The 19,401-nt window shown below is 33.9% G+C and overlaps 9 protein-coding genes across 9 annotated transcripts; 5 read left to right on the forward strand and 4 right to left on the reverse strand.

Moving 5' to 3' along the window:
• Positions 1 to 286: 286 nt before the first annotated feature.
• DFA_10692 (uncharacterized protein) lies at positions 287 to 4,023 on the forward strand (the record flags this gene model as incomplete). Its single annotated transcript, XM_004351283.1, has 5 exons — positions 287 to 876; positions 958 to 1,029; positions 1,537 to 2,280; positions 2,905 to 3,986; positions 4,010 to 4,023. 5 exons carry the CDS (start codon positions 287 to 289, stop codon positions 4,021 to 4,023), a joined length of 2,502 nt encoding a protein of 833 aa, XP_004351335.1.
• Positions 4,024 to 4,144: 121 nt separating this feature from the next.
• On the reverse strand, positions 4,145 to 5,778 carry DFA_10693 (RNA recognition motif-containing protein RRM; the record flags this gene model as incomplete). The annotated part of the gene is made up of 3 exons (XM_004351284.1): positions 4,145 to 5,235; positions 5,325 to 5,577; positions 5,671 to 5,778. 3 exons carry the CDS (start codon positions 5,776 to 5,778, stop codon positions 4,145 to 4,147), a joined length of 1,452 nt encoding a protein of 483 aa, XP_004351336.1.
• A 938-nt stretch (positions 5,779 to 6,716) lies between these two features.
• Positions 6,717 to 8,225, forward strand: nup43 (WD40 repeat-containing protein; the record flags this gene model as incomplete). The annotated part of the gene is made up of 5 exons (XM_004351285.1): positions 6,717 to 6,845; positions 6,912 to 7,043; positions 7,112 to 7,472; positions 7,556 to 7,888; positions 7,966 to 8,225. The coding sequence occupies 5 exons, from the start codon at positions 6,717 to 6,719 to the stop codon at positions 8,223 to 8,225; spliced, it is 1,215 nt and encodes a 404-aa protein (XP_004351337.1).
• Positions 8,226 to 8,341: 116 nt separating this feature from the next.
• DFA_10695 (uncharacterized protein) lies at positions 8,342 to 8,482 on the reverse strand (the record flags this gene model as incomplete). The annotated part of the gene is made up of 1 exon (XM_004351286.1): positions 8,342 to 8,482. The coding sequence occupies one exon, from the start codon at positions 8,480 to 8,482 to the stop codon at positions 8,342 to 8,344; it is 141 nt and encodes a 46-aa protein (XP_004351338.1).
• An 86-nt stretch (positions 8,483 to 8,568) lies between these two features.
• Positions 8,569 to 9,104, reverse strand: DFA_10696 (uncharacterized protein; the record flags this gene model as incomplete). The annotated part of the gene is made up of 2 exons (XM_004351287.1): positions 8,569 to 8,715; positions 8,793 to 9,104. 2 exons carry the CDS (start codon positions 9,102 to 9,104, stop codon positions 8,569 to 8,571), a joined length of 459 nt encoding a protein of 152 aa, XP_004351339.1.
• A 351-nt stretch (positions 9,105 to 9,455) lies between these two features.
• On the forward strand, positions 9,456 to 10,955 carry DFA_10697 (uncharacterized protein; the record flags this gene model as incomplete). The annotated part of the gene is made up of 2 exons (XM_004351288.1): positions 9,456 to 9,755; positions 9,846 to 10,955. 2 exons carry the CDS (start codon positions 9,456 to 9,458, stop codon positions 10,953 to 10,955), a joined length of 1,410 nt encoding a protein of 469 aa, XP_004351340.1.
• A 101-nt stretch (positions 10,956 to 11,056) lies between these two features.
• On the reverse strand, positions 11,057 to 13,963 carry DFA_10698 (uncharacterized protein; the record flags this gene model as incomplete). Its single annotated transcript, XM_004351289.1, has 4 exons — positions 11,057 to 12,224; positions 12,296 to 12,691; positions 12,767 to 13,293; positions 13,412 to 13,963. 4 exons carry the CDS (start codon positions 13,961 to 13,963, stop codon positions 11,057 to 11,059), a joined length of 2,643 nt encoding a protein of 880 aa, XP_004351341.1.
• Positions 13,964 to 14,342: 379 nt separating this feature from the next.
• Positions 14,343 to 16,874, forward strand: DFA_10699 (uncharacterized protein; the record flags this gene model as incomplete). Its single annotated transcript, XM_004351290.1, has 4 exons — positions 14,343 to 14,549; positions 14,662 to 14,854; positions 14,943 to 15,391; positions 15,489 to 16,874. 4 exons carry the CDS (start codon positions 14,343 to 14,345, stop codon positions 16,872 to 16,874), a joined length of 2,235 nt encoding a protein of 744 aa, XP_004351342.1.
• Positions 16,875 to 17,026: 152 nt separating this feature from the next.
• Positions 17,027 to 19,252, forward strand: DFA_10700 (uncharacterized protein; the record flags this gene model as incomplete). The annotated part of the gene is made up of 3 exons (XM_004351291.1): positions 17,027 to 17,259; positions 17,524 to 18,832; positions 18,935 to 19,252. 3 exons carry the CDS (start codon positions 17,027 to 17,029, stop codon positions 19,250 to 19,252), a joined length of 1,860 nt encoding a protein of 619 aa, XP_004351343.1.
• Positions 19,253 to 19,401: the final 149 nt, after the last annotated feature.

Genomic DNA, 19,401 nt, shown 5'->3' on the forward strand with positions numbered 1-19,401 from the left:
CATACATATACATAGTTTCATATTTATTCCTAAACAAATATTAATAAATATTCTTTATTGCACAATCATAAATATTTTAAAGACAGAACAGTGAGCAAAAAAAAAAAGTTCAAAATTAATTGACCTATTCAAATCTGATCATTTTAAGCGAGGAGGGTTATTACACGCTGACTGACGCTGCTTGCTGCATTGTATAGCTTCGAAGAACAAGAGAGCAGCAAAGCAAAGCAACAAACAACTTACTTTAACCAGCCATCAGTTTTGTTTAGAATAGTTCTACTATATAATGATGATGCTCAATAGTGGTGGTGGTGCGTTGTGTCGATCGTTATTGATTGGTGCTCGTTCATTTGCGACGACTGTATCATCAACATCTACATCGACATCTACATCAACAACAAGTGACACCACTTTTATTAGTCGATCATATAGTCGCAGTAGTAGTAGTAGTATTAGTAGTAGTACATATAACAGACTATCTACATCAAGCAACAACAACAACAATCCATGTATATTTAATCATCATACCTTTTTCACGAGTAGATTCTATTCGACTGTAATCATTGATAGACCTACCACAACGACTACTTCAACCTCCTCTTCATCAAATAACAATAATAATAACTTGAATAATCCATCATTTAGAATGAGATATCAACAAAACAACAAAGATAGAAAAGACAAAAATAGAAAAGGTAAAAATGATAATAAACAAGATAAAGAAGGGAAACAAGAAGAAACGACAACGACAAAAGAAAGAAGAATATTGGCAAATGGAGCACTAAGATATTCAAGAGAAGAATTAAAGACAATTGGATTCTTGGACTTTGAAAGTAATTGTTTCTTATTAGGTGACCTAGATATGATTGCACAAGAGTAAGAAGAAATAGAAGAAGAAAAAGAAATAGACAAACGATTGGTATCTAATCAACTCATCTATTATTTCTTTTTTTTTAGATTGAAAAGATATTTAGCTGTACATATTGGTAATGGTAGAGTGGCTCATCAAATGATAAGATTACATCGATTGTATGAGGAACTGTTGATTAAAAAATATATAAAGGATGCCAAGATAGATATGGAGACGATCACTTCAACCAATCCAAACAATCCAAACTCTGTACACAACCTGTACGACCATCGCAAGATTGTATTCTTTTTGGGATACTTTTTGTCGGTCGATGATTTGAAAATGGTACAAAAGCTGATCAAGCGAAACAAGGAACTCAAGCTACCACACAAAGTATTGGTGTTCAAGTATTTGTTGGCAAAATCAAACTCGCCAGTCAACGACTCCAAGACACAGACTGCACGTATCTATCTAAAGCGATCGTTAGAATCGGCGTTGCGATTCTCAATGCCTGAACTTAAGTGTCTAAAGGTTGAGGAGCGTATCGACTTGATCAAGGCGTACTCGCAACACACGACCGATGAAGAGGCCGCATGGGTGCTGTCGTCGTTGTTGAGCGAGCGGTTTGTGACTGTGTTGCTGGGCGACCACCCCAAGCTGCACGATTGGCTGCATATCATCTTTAGAGACGAGACACAGAAATACCCGATGGTAGTGGACCGCGAAGAGGTAGCTGCGCTGTTTCGACGATCGTTGCATTGCCTTGCACAACGCATGCGTGACTTTGCTCACTACAGCCCGCAGACCACCTACGTGCCGGGCACGCGCACGGTCGAGCCGTTGACACCCGAGAAGGCACAGATGAAACAGGATCATCTCGCGGTACTGGCAATTCAGAAAAAGGCAATGGAGACTATCTTTGCCTACTTTTCAAAGTATGGCAAGGATATGCGGTTCCTCGACTACTTTATCCAAAATGCACTCAACCGTCACTCTGTTCCACTCGACGAGTTGATAAGGACGTTGCGCGATGCCGATGACTTTGAGTCGGTGTATCGTGTGTACGATTTGTGCGTCGAAAACAAGATTGTCATTTCTACGCCATCGGCACAGATCATTCTCGAGCGAATGTTGCACGAACGTCCCAACGAGATTCCAAAGTTGATTGCCTATGTCATGAACTCCAAGCCTGCCAACTTTGCACTGCTCTACATCTACAATGAGATGATTGGCAACTATCTCGTACTCGATCTATTCGAACAGTTCCTCTTGACACTTGTCCGTCCAGAGACACAGTTCCTCCTCTACAACTATACCAATGCGATGGTATCGTACTATCTCATCGAAGGCAACTACAGTCAGGCACTCGCGCATCTCGGTCGTTCCGCACAACACTACAACACACCTCCCCATTACACAACCTCGACCATGTTTGAAATCTACCACGAAGATCGTCAAACCGAGTTTGATCGAAACATTGAACTCTTACGAAAGAAAAAGTCACTGACAGAAGCTGAACAAAAGAGCTTGGAAGAGCTAGAAATAGAGTCGAATTGGAATACACGACTATTCCAACACTGGCAAGTCAACATTAACAAATACGCGTACAAAAAGATGGAGGTTTATCGAAACTACAAAGAACTTGAAGGTGAATCGCAGAACCGTCTATCAATCATGTTTAACTTTATAAACAGTGAAAGCAAGTCTCCGCAGATGTTGTCGATCCCTCGCATCAGCGATAATGACTTGTTGTTGAAAGATGCAATTCAAAAGGCGAGTGGGGTGGCGTCAGTGAGCAAGATTTTCGATATTGTGTTGCAACAGTTCCTTTCCATTGGTATACTGCCATTTGGCGACCTATTGTTGCGTGCGACACTCACTATCCGCGAGATGGGTGGTATTCAAGCATACATGGATTGTCGTCAGATCCTTCCACCCGAGACACGTGTCATGACATTCAACGACAAGGACTTTGCCGTTGGATTGCAGACTAATTTCAACTCGACCTTTTCGCACTTGACAACTCACGAACACGAACACTCCTTTATATCTAGTCCGTTGGTATGGAATGCCGTCATATCTACACTCGGCAACACCAACCAGACCGAGCGTCTCTTGCAGGTGCGCAGAAACTTTGAGGGACAATATTTCATCTACACGGTGGCCGCCATCGAGTCGTTTGCACGTCACATGTACACACTTGGCCGTTGGAGTGATCCCGAAATACTACCCTTTTACTCAACCGCCAACCTTCACATCCCACGCTCCATTCGTCCCCAACTCATCCGTCTCCAACAGTGCGAGATTGAACATCTCCTATCACTCAACAAGATCAACGAAGCATACTCGTTATTCAAAACTATTAAATCACCCAACAATGCCATCCTATCAACTATATTCAAGGTGATTGAAATGAAATTTGGAAATAATGATAATTATGAATCTCTCTCTAAAAAATTAATTAATCATATCACTCCAATTGTTGTTGGTACTAAACAACAAAATCAAAATGTCGTAAAAGAAGAAGAAGAAAATCAAGAAAAAGAATCAAACTCTACTTCTACATCTACTTCTACTTCTACTACTACTTTTAGAAATCAATCATTTGGAATTACATGGGGAGCATTTTATAGATTATTCTTTGAAAGATTATTAAAGAATGATAGAGCCGATCTTATCAACCATTATATTTCCCAACATCCAGAATATTTCAAGGGAGCTACCGTTTCAAAGGCAGTGGTTCATTTGATGATCAATGCACAATTGACACCACACGACAAGATACGAGTGTTCCTTGAACACTATACACCACTCTGGACACGTTGTTCAGACGATCTCCATGCATGTTTGTTAAAGGCCTACGAACAATTGGCACCCAATGACCGTGACCCATCGGTTCTTCAGAAATTAGAGTCATTCAAAATCTACAAGGAAGACCCAGACTCTTTTGACAAACACGAAATAGCCAGCATCTTTTATTACAATCTCAATTTTATCGATACAAAATTCATCAACAATCAAGTTATCAACACTAAAGCAATCCACAAAGAAAAATATTTTGAAATGCGTAATCTTAGACAATCAATAGAAGATCATCAAAATATGAAAGATAAAAAATTAAATACTAGCAATAGTAGCATGTAACTTATAGTTAGTTAGATTGTGTTAAATAAATAGAGAAAAGGAATATAGATATTCCAAAATAATTTATATTTATTTGTTTTTATTATTATTATTATTACTATAACATGTATATATTATATTTATTTTTTAAATATAAATAGAATCAAAATATTATTTATTCAAGTTAACTTTAATTGGTTTAGTATCGTTCTGTTGTTGTTGTTGTGGTTGTTGTTGTTTTACTGGCTTTGGTGATTGTACTCTTGTTTTTGGTTGTTGTTGTTGTTGTGGTTGTTGAGGTTGTTTGTTATTTAAATTATTATTATTGTTTTCATTATTTTTACTGTTGTTGTTGTTGATATTTTCATTTTGTTGTTTATCTTGAGATCTTTGATTCTTTTTAAATGGTGGACGACTGTGGAAAGGGTTTCTTTTTTCCTCGATCTTTAAGGTGATGGAGTCTCCCAATGTCATTGGAGACTTTGAACGTTTGTTCAAGACTTCTTGAACAGTTTCTGGTTTCTCAAATTCGACAAACGCATAACTAGAGAGAACTCTGACATTTGTTATGGTGCCAAATGGTGTGAAAAGTGATCTTAGGGGTTGCTTGTGTTGGTCTTGATCGAAATGATTGTTGGGATCGGTTGGAGTGATGAAAATGGTGCATCCTTCCTTGTGATTATCCTTGTTCTTTTCGGCTGACTGGTTGGCACCACCCTTGTTGTTGTTGTTGTTGTTTGGGTGATGACGGTCGTTGTTTTTGTTGTTGTTGTTGGTGGTCGAAGTGGTAGTTGTGGCTGGTTGAGCGGCAGCTGGGGCAGTGGACTGGTTGGTTGGGCTGGCAAGTGGAGTAGTGGATTGTGGGGTGGCAGATGATGGCTTGGCCATACTGATCATCTCTGCATAGGTTGGAGCTGCCTTGGCAACTGTGGCAGTGGTTGGCTTGGTCTCAGTAGTCTTTGGAGTTGGTGTTGGTGGGGTCTCCTTTTCAACTACAACAGCGGCAACTGTAGCTACCTCCTTTTCAACAACTACAGGTGTAACTGGAACAACAGTAGCAACAGCAGTTGCAGTTGTATCAGCAACAGATGGAACAGCAGCAGCAGCAGCAGCAGCAGCAGCAGCTGGAGTCTCTACAACTACCTTTTCAACTACTGGTTCTGGTTCGGCTACAACTGTCTCTAATGGTTCACCATGATTACCATTCATTGTTGGTTCCTCAACTACTTGTTCTTCCTCTTCTTCTTGAACGTATTTATTGGCTAAAAAAAAAAATCAATCATTTCATATTAATCCAACAGTTCACTTTTGTAAGAATTCTTTCCTCCTCCTCAAATCTATATCTATTTACCTTCATCAGGAGTATGATTTTGAACAAATCTCTTGTCGATTAAACTAAAGACATCATTTAAAATGAAATAGGAACGTCCAACCATTTCAAGAAAGAAAGAGTGATAAAACAATCTTTCCTCATCGTCTTGGATACTAATCAAACCAGAGCAAGAGATAAACAAAGCATCATTTGGTGATTTTTGTCCATCAATCGATTTAACTCCAACTCTACATCCCAAAAAACCTAACTTGTTTACTTCTTGTTGGATTTTCTAAAATAAATAATAATAATAATAATAATAATAAGTCATAATTAATATTGATTATTAGATGCAACAATATCTATCTTTTTAGACTTGACATACATCTCCACCAACAAAAGTAGCTGTAGCATCAGCTCCAGCTCCAGTTCTTCTTGTAAAGGTTGATCTTTCAGTGTAGAATTTACCAAGAGCATGTGGTGCAGTAGACATGACAGTATAATATTGGTGCAAAAAGGTAGCTGCAATTGAAGTGATCAAGTTGTTTTCCTCCATTTTTTTTGTTTTGTTTGTTAATTGATTTTAACTATATATATATATGTATAAATACTACTCTGTAAAAAGTTAATAAGTAAGATATGTAAAAAGTTGATTGATCAATGAATCAAAGACACTACTTACAATTTTAAAGAATAATATTTTTGACTAATTTTACTTTTGTTATTATAATAAATAGAGAAGGAAGGAAGAAACAACAACAACAAAACTATACTCTAGAAATCGTACTTAAAAGAATTCTTGATATTATAATATTTGAATGCAAAATAAAAGGGAAGAGAGGAAGAGTGAATGAATGAATGAATATATCTTTGTGTGTGTGTAGGTGTAAGTATGATGATGCTAATCTTCTACTATTACTACTACTACTACGACTACTATTCTTTTTTTGTGATGATGATGATGATGTTAAGGAAGAACTAATAACCAAAAGATGAGGATTATTATTAATAATAGCAACAAGGGGGGCTCTTTGTTGCGAATTCACTGTGGAGGATGAAAGGAATGGGACAAACACAAAATAATTTTAAAAAAAAAGTATTAAAAAAAAACGGCTCTTGTTCATCTTTCAGCTCTATCGATGATCATCACTCTTCATCGGTAGATAATAATAATAATAATAATTGAGATATTTATTTACTTATTTATTTAAAAGATATTATAATGTTATATTATAGGTATCTTTTTTTTGTTGTTCAAATTAATTAATTTATTCTTTGATTGTTGTTCATTGGTTGATTGTTGTGAATTTCATTGCTGCAGACGAATGTGTGAGTTGGTTGATGATCTTGACAAAAATTCTATGTATTACATTTTTCAAAGATCTGTTTGTTTACAGATAGATAGATAAATATAGAATACAGTAGTAGAGAATGGGACTTGAATATGTAAATAATCCAACTAGAGTACATTATTTGACACAAAAGGTCAACAAGATACGATGCTTCAATAAACCATTACTCAATGACATTAATATATTTGCTACGGGAACGAATCAAAATGTAATATATATCTATCTACAAAATACAAATCACAATAATACTAACTGATTATTACTGTTATTACAGAGAAATAGAGTATCATTATGGGGAATGGAAGGATTACATCAACAACAACAAGAAGAGGAACCTGTTGAATTGGCATACTTTCTCATTCCACAATCATCATCTGGTGAATCATCATTTGTTACTGATTTAAAGGTATGTTTGATTATAGATGTAATGTCTATATATATAGAGGATTGAATTACTAATTTAGTTCTTTCTAGTGGGTAAATAGTGTGGCAGTGTCATCAGAGAATAATGAATCTACATCTAAATTAATGGCATCTACATCTGATGGTACTTTATACATGTTTCAAGTAACCAATCTACCATCTAAATATGGTGATATGATGGTTGATAATGGAAGTAGTGGTATTGGTAGTAATACAGGTGGTAAAGGAAGAGACACATTCCTATCGAATCTACAATGTGAAATAGAACCAGCTGCAAGATGGGAAAAGATTCACAAGGGTTCATTGAATGCTTTTGATTTGAATCTAATGGGTGATGCAGTTGCTAGTGTTGGTTCAGATGGTGCAATGCATCTATTTTCATTAGAGACTCGTGATCTTATTTATTCAAATAGTATGAAATAACAAAGATAATATAAGAAGAAGAAGTAGAAGAAGTGAATATAACTAACTATTATTATTTATATATATTTATAGAACATGTAGACGGTCTAACATTGAATAGTATTAAATTTATGACTAATAATGAAGTCATTACAAGTGGAGCCAATGCAGTTTTGAAATTCTGGGATCTACGTATTAAATCTGATAATGGTCCAATTAAAACAATTAAACAACAAGGTCAACAACAACAAATGGGAATTGATAATAGTTATAATATTCCAAACAAAGTGTCATCAATTCACAGTATAGCAGTTCATCATGATCAATCACATATCATTGCAACTGGTAATTCAGAGGGTCAAGTTACATTATATGATTTTAGAAATTCATATGCTATCGATCAAAATAATAATCATCAATCTTATGGTAAGCCAAGATAAGATATATATATCATACATATTGTAAACAATTATATTAATATTTATTATTTAATATTATTTTAGTTTGGGAAGTACAATTTAGTAAAGCAAGATCAAATCAATTATATTCATGTTCAGAGGATGGATTTGTTTATCTATATGATTATAATCGTGAGAATACAATGATGACAACCAACATTTTCGATCTATACAACAAGGCAGTCACTCCATTCATCACAACCACCACTCATTCTTCAATCGACTCTTTTGATATTAATCCATGCACTCAAACCATGTTTTGTACAACTTCAACTCAATCACTTTTATTAAAATCTTTATCCTAAATAGATATAGATATAGATAGAGATATGGATAGAAGAGATAAACAACGTGAGTTGAACCAAGAAAATAAATGAATCATTATAATTTATAAATCTAGATTAATAATAATAGTACCAACTTATTTATTATCTTGTCTACGATGACGATGATGAGGATGGCGACAACTTGGATGGACATTCCTATAGTTTGAAAATGGATCCATTCTAATATATCTATTTTCACATGTTGGACTCGTCTTTCCATATTGGTATATTGTCATGGTTTTCATCCATGTTTATACACATTCCATAACATGCTTTAGCAAATGAACCATCATAGATGATGATGATGAAGATGATGGATGGTTCATTCATCAGTGACAACCTTTTCTTTTAATGTTGTATAGAGTGTATCTTTTGTCAATGAAGATTCAGATAAATCAATAGCGATCACTTTGTTTCTACTCTTTAGACCTTTATCGACTGTGATGAATCTTTTCTTTAATTTTAATTCCTAATTATAATAGATAATCTTATTAGAGATTGATTCAGAAGTTCCTAATATTATTATTATTATTATTTGTTACATACATCAGACAAGAAATCAATGACTTCATCATTTGCTTTACCATCGATTGGTGGTTGTGATATTCTCAAGTCTAAACATCCATCATCGGTGAATTGTACAATAGTAGATTGCTTTGCATTTGGATGAACATTGACATTTAATCTAACAATCGTCGTCTCATCAACACTATTTGCTTGCACGATTGTTGTTGGTGATGATTGTTTCTTCTTTGTCATTGATGACATGTATCTCCTCCAAGATAATCCAATATATCTAGTTGTAGCAGTTGTAGTATTCGTAGTAGTAGAATTGTTGAGTATCAAAGATTTAATCATTACATAATTATTTTGGTTATTAATAATAACAAATATATATATATATTTTAAAAGCTATTTTCTTTTTTTTTTTTTGGTTTGTTCGTTCATCTCCTCAAAACCCATCGAAAATAATAATATTATTTTGGAAGTTCAAATTAACAAAGAGAGAGTGGGGGTATAGAAAACTACAATAATTTTGGTTTGTAAAAAAACACGAATAAGAAAAGAAAATCATAAAGTGTGGTTCATTATCATTATTATTCATCTTGATGATCCATCTTTGTCAGATATTTTCATAGTTGAAATGAAATGAAATGAAAAACATACTTGTACAATTAATTATTTATTCAATTTTTAATCTAGAAAAGAATGGAATTTACAATAGTTAGAAATTTATTAATTATTTTAGGAATTTTATTTGCAAAGAATGCATTGGTTTATGGTACAGGAAAGGTTGAAAATGATATTGACAAGGAATTAGATTACCCAAAAATGTTTTATATTTTGGCATCAAATCAAGATCAAACCAATATCTTTTTTCAAAATGTATCGCAAATCCAACCAACTCAAATCAATGAGGAACCAAGAGACGATTATTTAAAATGGATTAAAAATAATTCTACTTTTGGTACTACCGATAGATTTGTAAATATGAAATCAAATGGTGATGTATGTATAAAATGAAATCAAAAAAAAAAAGGATAAGAAAATATTAATTAATTAATTAATTAATTTAATCTTTTTGTTTTTTTGACCAAGATAATATTTTATTCAAAATTATTTAATAGTGATGGTATAAGTTGGTCTTTTCCAACGATTGATGGATCAAAGGAAATGAAATTAACACCAAATGCACCACAATTTTTTGTGGTTCAAGCTGGAGCTGGAGCTGCTGCTAAAAAGGAACCGGCTGATTCTTCTGAATCACCAGTTGTTGATAGTGGAAAATCAATTCAAAAGGCAAAGAGTGTTTATCAGCCATACTTTGATACAGCTCGTTCAACTGGGGTTGGATTTGGTATTACTGAAGCAGACACCGAATTCTCTTCATCCTATTTATCATTTTTAAAGTTTTCAAATGAACCTATTAGTTGGTCAAGTTCAAAATTAGAAATAGATCCATCTAAATTGGAATCATTCAAAACTTGTTTTGATACTAAAACAGATACCTATTATGTATTATGTAAATCTAAACCGACCTCCACCTCTACACAATCAGATACAACTACAACTTCAACTACAACTACTACATCAAAACGAGTTTCACAAGGATCAAGTCAAGATGCATCTTCTAGTTCTCCTACTCCTGCTTCCTCTGAACCAATTAGTAATAATACATACTTAGTATCATTTCAACCATTTTTAAAAGAGAAACCAGATGTTGCAGTGGTCAATGTGATTCAAGCTGAATTACCAGTCAGTTTCAACTATGAAACTAGTCATATGGCATGTTATAATAACAAAATATTGGCAGTTGGTAATCAAGTTGGAGAGGAAGGCCAAACCCAACTCTATGGTTACAATATTAAATTGGCTGATGGATCTGTTAAACAAGTTGTTACCAAAACATTCAAAATCGATGCATTGGCTAGATCATACACCGACCCCAAATTTGCTGCATTCTACAACAAGGATAGTCTAAAATTGTCAATCTACAATCTTGAAACCAATGCTAGTAGTGACCATGATTTTAATATGACACTCCCAATTAATTTTGTTGCTAGAGATTTTATGTTATCAAATATTTACCCAAGTTCACATTTCTCTTCAATCTATGACACGTCTGAAGATAGTTTTGGTCTTTCCATCTTTTCTTCTATTCCTCTTCTTTTCACCATTTTGATTTCAATTGTCTCCATTATTATTTAAATAAATAAATAAATAAATTCTGTTTTTTTAAATATAGATTAATCTATATCTATATAATTATTATTATTCGATTATTTACAATCAATATTTGATTATTGACCCTATATTTCCAACAACTCTGACGCAGTCGTTGTAGTAGTTGTTGATTTATTATTATTATTTGCTTCAATCATTGTAGTGAGGACTAAATAACGTTTGTGTACATCTGGATTGAGTCGACCTGAATGGAAAAGAAGAGTGGCGGCTGTTTTTAAATCCTCTACAGCATTTGAATAGTTTCCAAGTAGAATATGAGCTTCGGCTCTTCCAAGTAGTGCTAGATCACCATCTCCAATATTCTTGTTTATCAATTTTGAAAAGAATTGAATGTTTTTCTTTTGTGCATCTTTTTCTTCATTTGATGTTGCCTTGTAATAGGTAATTTCAACTTTTGGTGTTGGAATTGGTGTTGGTGGTGGTGGAATATATGTAAATGGTTGATTTGTTGTTGTTGGTGAAGTAGATGTTGGTGAAGTTGTTGGAGATGATACTACCGGTTGTGTTTGTTGTTGTGGAGATGGTTGTGTCTTTTGTTTCTTTGGATTAGTTTCTCCTGTTGGTAATGTATTATTATTATTATTATTTGTTACTACTGTTGCTGTTGCTGTTTGGGTTGTAGATGTTGGTGCTGGTGTTGGTGTTGGCACAGTGGTAGTGGGAGTGACAGTAGCAGTGGCAGTTGTGGTAGAGGTAGGAACCTTGGTATCAACAACAGTACTGTTGGGTGTTGTTGGTTGTGTTGGTGTTGGTTTTTTTTGTTGTTGTACTTGTGAAGTTGGAGCTGGAGTACTACTACTTGAAGATAAAGGAGGAGTAGTAGTATTTGATAAAGATGGAGTTGGAGTTGGAGGAGGAGGAGCTTGATTGATTTTAGTGGTGAGGATCCCCAATTCACTAATGATTGATTTCAAAGATTGTTGTAGATTGGCATCTGTTGGATTCAGTTGTATTTTATGTTTCATCTGTATCTCTAATTGTTGGAGTCCTTTGACGAGTCCAACCAACACTTCCAAGCTTTCAGGCTCGATCTTTAGAGCAGCACGGTAATCACGAACCGACGAAGCATAGTCGCCAATCGTTGCGTATCCAGCACCTCTTCTCAAGAATGCTTTGATATTCTTGTTGGTTGGTGATTGTACATCAATCGATATCGAACAATCTGTAATTGCCTCTAAATATCTATCCAATTTAATATATGTTATACCTCTATTGGAATAATAAAATGGGTCCCTAAAGAATTAAAAATAAACACAGATCTTTAGTATGAATGATCAGATTCTTATTCATTTTAATCTACATACGTTGGATTTAATTTAATAGCTTTGGTGTAATGTCCAAGAGCAGCTAGATAGTTTTTACTTTGAAAGTCTGTGTTTCCAAGTAACTTTTGTTTTGAAGATAATGATTCACTTAGATTACTCTTTGATTGAGAATGGTATTCTTCAAATTCCGACCAATTGGTATTGTAAAATGAATCACCAGCTGGGATCAATACTCCAAGTTCCTTGTTGTTTTGATTTTGTTCTTTGTTGTTTTTACTATTACTATTTTTCGTATTATTTTGATTGCTATTATTACTACTATTATTATTACCTCTTTCAATCAATTTGTTTGTATAATTTAAAAGTAAATGTACTCTACATGGTTCTTCTTCAATTGCTAATAAATTAAAATCACTTATCCAATTTATTTGGAATCTATAAAAAAGAAATGGTTAATATCCTTTTTGTTTTAAAAATAGTAAATCTTTTTGATTAATAATGATACAATACTCTTTATGATTAAATGATATACTAGAATTGGGATGTGAAGGTATTGGCATTGGCATTGAATAAAGATCTTGTTGGTGTTGTTGTTGTTGTTGTTGATGTTGATGACCATTTTCTTTTTTGTTTTTTGTTTCTTGTTCTTGTTTCTTTGTTTCCTTTTCCTTTTCCTTTTGTTGTGGTTGTTTCTTTTTCTGTTTCGATGAAGAGGAGGAGGATGAGGAAGTAGCAGTTAAAGGTTGATCTGATGACTGCTTTTCCATTGTCATTTTATCAGATACTCCACCACCAGGTTGCATTTGATTACCTCTTTGAGCACTTACAATATTCCATAGGATCGATGATGGCAATCGCATTGCCTGGTTCAAGGGAAGGTTGGGATGAGTGAGATGCACAGCGATAAAGTGATCAGAGAATGCCTTTCTAAACTCTTTTGTGAAAAAGTATCCATACGCTCGACATATATATGCTTTGAGACAATTCGGTTGAATAGATAATGCCAAAGTACAATCTAATATCGATTTTTTGTAATCCTAATAAATAAATAAATGAATGAACGAACGAACAAAAGATTGTTAGAGATCAGTTGATAATGAATGATGAGTGGCATTCATTCTTTTCTTTTCTCTTCTCTTCTCTCTATTTACATACTTGTACTCTAAGTTTTGCAATAGAACGATTAATCAAGATAGTAACAATGAGTAGTGGATTACTACCACCTAGTGCCAAAGCAGTGTTGTAGTAATCGATAGCTGCACGATTCTTTTCGCGATAGTACTCATCGTTACCTAGTCGGAGTGCACACATCGATGGTTTAGGTTGTACTTGTGAAAGTGCCCATAGATGAGAGTAATCGAAATTACGTAGCTTTTCAATCGTTTGTACCATCGATTGTTTCTCATTACTTGTTAATTGGAATCCTCCTCCTATACTATTATTATTACTTTCATTATTATTATTATTACTATTGTTGTTGTTATCTTGTGAAGAAGAGGATGATGATGATGATGATGATGATGGTTTACTACTGCTATTCGATTGTTGTTGTTGTTGTTGTTGAGTCAATGGCGATGTACTACTACTATTCGCAAGAGATGCATTATTATTATTATTATTATTATTGTTATTTACAACATTTGATGATGATGATGATGATGATGATGATGATAGAGAAGTTGGTTTCTTCTTTGTTTTCTTTCCCATTCCCTATGTGTATGTATACCTTTTATCTAGATAGCTATAATATTTTTATCATGTGAGCTATGACACTACCATAACCAAGGAGCTGACTCTTTTTTCTTTTTTTTTTCAAAGACTAACTTTTTCATTTAATATATAGCTTTAATATGCATCGTACAGAAATGATGTACGATGCATCATTCAACAAGTGAAATAATGGTAGACAATAGATGATGGATATCAATCAATAGTGGAACAGCAAACTATGATCGATACGAATTCTCCCTCCAAAATTGGAGTGTTAAACTTTTAAATTTTGTTGGAAAAAATACTTGGTTGAAAGAGAAGGTGGATGGATGGATGATGATGTTCACAATCTTTGCCAAAAGCTAAACAAATAATTATGATACAAACAACATCAACAATAAATTTAAATACTTTAGTTGCACCGTCGTTAGCTTTTATAGGTGTAATCGAAAAGTTGGCAATAGAAAGAGAAAAGAAGAAGACCAACAAAGATGCTATGATAACTAAAATAGAGGATAAGGGACAACAAGAAGTAGTACTATCATGGTTATTATATCTTGTTGTAAATTGTGAATTATCTACTGTATGTAACCAACACTAACTATAAATATATATATATATATTTGTATTTATTGTACTCATTCCTCATTTCTAACATATGAAATATTTCATATATATTTTGATACGCTTTGCAGATTAAAAAACAATCGATCTATCTACTCGATAAAGCTTTGAGGACATATGGCACCGCTCACACTTATAATCAAGATATTGTAGAATCTATATTCAATGTTTTGATATCTACCAATAATAACAAGAATGATAGTGATGAATCACAAACTATGTTAATATCAATATTAAATATTCTAAATGTTGGTTTCACTAAAAGTATGTATATATCTCATTTATTCCAATTCACAAAGTATCACCACTCACTAAACTAAACTCTAAACTAAACTAATACCAATTTATTTAGAACAATATTTAGATTATCTAAAACTTTTAGAGAATACCATTCGAAAGAATCGTGACAATCAAGCAATCAGAGAGATCATTCTAAAGATCATGGAATCGATTGATACAAAACAAGTTCAACTTGTGGCTTTGAAAGATAAATCGATAGACATTTTCAACAACATTATGTCAAGCTTTCTCACTGATACTAGTAATGTTCAATACCAATTAAGAGCAATTGGTGTAATTAGATCAACGAGTGAAATGATGGTAGACAAATATGGAAGGAAATCAATAGTGGAAAATGACTATGATCTATGCGAATTCTGCATTCCACATTTCGAGTTTTCAAATGAACAAGTAATACAACATCTACTCGATCTAATAGAATGGTATAATAATCAATCAAACGGATATGCATATGGTTGGGAGAAGTTTATTGGTTACATTGACCCAACTCAATATAAATATGTATGTGTTGTTGTTTTGTAGTTTTGTAGACTTGTACAATTTTTACCAAAAAACCCTAACATCCAAATACCCTTAACAACTTATATAATACACTTAGGTATCATCTAGAATATTCCCAATGATGCTCAAGAGATTGTATAAAGCAGACCACGATAAACAAGATGCAGTGGACATTATCCAATCGGTAGGAGAAAAGATGGGAATGAGGTATTATGCAAGATATCGATTTGAATTGGTACAACATCTCTTGGAAACTAAACAAGAAGAATATATTGATTTAGTGTATTGGAGTTATAGAGAGACGAATTGGAGTTATTTTTCGATTTATCTCCCATCCCTCATGAAACAACTCATCAATCGATTCGATCAATTGAAAGATTCTCAAAAAGAACACTGCCTCAAATTTTTATTTCGTACCAGAATGATGGAATGTGGAGGTATGATTGACATTGTCCATCCATATTTCCGACACTTGGTTGACCATGTATGCAAACTTGGCGATGTCCATATGATGTGCAACATGGTCAATGTAGCAGCAGCCAAGGAGGGAATCAGTCAAAACAGTCAACTCTTATTCAACCGTTTCATCAAAGTATTGATGGATCCATCAACGTTGGCAAAAGATGCATGGTCTCCATGGGGATCAAGGATTTATGCAATGGAGAGGATGATTGACACTATGCAAGGAGGTGTTTGGAAAAGTGATCAAATACAAGTATTCACCAAATATGATAATGAATATTGCCAAATATTAGAGTGCCCATCAAAAAAACGTGAATCACAACCAAACAAGGCTAACCAATTTTTGGATGTTGAACTAACTGCTTGGACTCGCATTCACTGGATTCTATACTACATTTGTTTCCCCCGACATTCCAACAACTACAACAACAATAAGGAAATACAAACAGTGATACGAGAAATAACTCGAGCATCGTTGGACGAATTTATAACAAAGGCACCCACCTTTGGAAAATATAGTTATTTGGTTCCAACGATGATGTATAAATGGGCATTTTTATGTCAAATTGATAAACAACAACAACAAGACATGGTAAAGGTAGTGATAGATTATTATCCTAAAATAGTCCCACTATTACTCGTCAAGGATATGTTATTCACTAGTGATCAATTGGAACAAATAGATGGCCATAGATCTATGGCCAAGTTGTTTTGGAATATAATCAAGATACTCGTACATGAACAACAACAACAACAACAACAATGTCAAATACATTTAGACAAGATACACCAAATGATGATTGATTTTAATGAAGAAATATTATGTCACTTGCCCGACCATTTTTGCGTGTTGTTGGATGAGCTGTGGTGTATTCATGAATATCAGGGTGACAAAGATAAAGACCACAACGATGATGATGAAGACGACCAAGATGATGATGAAGATGTTGAACGTCTGTTTAATCAATTCATCACAAAAGTTGATGATGATAACTATTTGTTGAAAAAAAAAACTAAATAACAAAAGTAAATAAATAAACATAACAAACAAGATATTTATTTTATTCATGTGATTTTCTCAAGGGTTAAAAAAAATTTAGCAAAGACATCAAATAAGTTAATCGTAGTATACACTACTTTTAGTTGTATTATTATCTCATCAAAGAAGAAGTAATGTCAACAACAACAACAACAAACCAAACTTCTTCTTCTTCTTTAGTAAAAGTTGGTGTCGAAGGGAAGAAATTAGAATATGAATTATTCAAACTGGTGTTTGATAATAGGTATCTGTCACGTTGTATATTTAATCAAGTTGGAGGTATTCATAGAACGTTATCACTCAACTCGATGCTTTTTAGCTCGTACGGGGTGCCGTATCAAACACACGTAGACAGTCGGTCGGCAGTGTATGATAGCATTGACTTTGCGTACAGGTCACATCGCATCTTTCCGATTGTCGTCAAGGAGCATGTGGACGCGTGCTTCAAGCCCGACGGCGACCTCAACGCCCGACGCAAGGGACTGGCCTTCTTTAACTTTTACAACAGTCACTCGATCCATTCGGTGCAACGGTTGTGCCAGGAACCCAACATCGACCTAGACACCTTTAAAAAGATGATGACGCTGGTACGACCCAAAGTGTTTGTCAAGAAAAACTATAACATTCTCAGGTGGTCGGTTCTTAGTGGCGATCAAGACCGAATAAAGTATCTAGAAGCAATAGGGTACAAACACGGTCCTAGAAAGTATAATCCTGCCAATCGAATCAGTTTTAATTTCCCCTCCTCAACTACCACTACTTTGACTACGACGGCGGCGGCGGTTAACAAACAACAACCAGAGTTTACATTTCAATCATTGATATGGAGAGGCTATAGTGATTGGATAGACGATGAAGGTGAATCGGCCGAGATTATGGACAAACTCTATCAACTGTACACACCAACCATTTTGAAAAAATACAACTCTCAACTACAAGATTACTTTCATTCCAAATTAAAAGAAATGATTGATCAGTACAACATTAATTTAAAAAGACAACAACAACAACAACAAAAGAATAATAGTAATAATAATAAGGAAACAAAAGAAGAGACCAAAGTAGAAAAATGGGAAGATAATCCAAACCCAAGCAATTGGTTTACAAAAAAAGAATTAAATTTATTGTTTATTTATTTTGTGGCATTGGAAGAGGACATTGGTTTAAAGAATGCATTCACGGCATCTACGGTAAAGTTATTGTTACATGGTAATAGCCCGATCGTGATAACTTATTTTGTCAGTAATACGACACCTCGAAACTTGACAATGATGAACTTCATTTTCAATATTTCTTCGCAGATCAATCTAGAGTTGTTCAACTATGCACTGGACAGTTTCAAAGAGTTTTACGATACTGACACTATTCGTCGTACACTTCACCATATGCTGGTTGAATCAATCGGCGCTGGAGAATATGTTAGTACACGTAATATATTGGCGTGTGGTAGACTGCCACTAATAGACTATTCAACACAATCAAGTGTTCTCAACCCATTCCTACTCGACCACTATGTAGCCATTGGCAACGATTTTTTCAGACGACCAGAACACAACATCACAAAAGTAAACCAACGATACTGGTTAGATATCTATAAATGCGCAGCACTGTCGCTTCGAAACGATGTCATGGAGTCATTCTTTAGCATTCCAGTCATCACTGATCCAAATGATGTCGCAACTATTCTAAAATACGCCATTCAAGGTGCAAATTATTTAATGGCTTTGCGTATCAGAGATAGAAACCTCATCTCTGAAAGGTATGCTCGTGATGTATTCACATCATTTGTCAAACAAATTCCTATACTCTGTTCCAACAGAGTAGACGCTGCTATTGATTTTGCTTGGACTTGGGAAGACGGTCTTGTATTGGATACTTGGAGTACAGTTGTTCAAGTTGCCATTTCAAATCAAAGATTAGATGTATTATTAAAATTAAAAGTATGTCATATTTAAAAAAAATAATATAATTAAATCAAAATTAAAAAAGATTTACTAATCAATAATTATAATTATTATTATTAATATTAATATTTTTTTTAGGAACATGAAATTTTAGATAGTGATTTCCAAATTTATGTTAAACCAATGGTTATTAAACATACTATATTCCTACTTGAATGCATGGAGGCGTTGCCAGCCAATTGTTTTTCTAGTGAAGATTTGAGTGTACAGACGTGGAAGAGTATCATCAGAAAGGCAAAGGTCAAGCATGTACTAGATCAAGTGGGCAAGGTAATAGAACGATATTTTGATTTGGAAATTCATAAATGTGAATATACAAAATATCAGGTTAAAAGTTTCCTATCTCGTAGTTATATTGGTTCTTCTTACAAGTATTATGCAGACGAAAAATATTAATAAATAAATAAATAATAATATTAATAAATACCAACCCAAAAAAAAAAACCTCCCAACCAAGATTTCAACCATACACCTACCATGTGGGTTATTAGTACTTTGGTTGTTAATAGCATTCTTGCAAGAATCTATAGATGGATGATTAAACA

Source organism: Cavenderia fasciculata (genome assembly GCF_000203815.1).
Source record: "Cavenderia fasciculata unplaced genomic scaffold Scf_EUAJFUG01CK1KI-5, whole genome shotgun sequence".
NCBI lineage: Eukaryota > Evosea > Eumycetozoa > Acytosteliales > Cavenderiaceae > Cavenderia > Cavenderia fasciculata.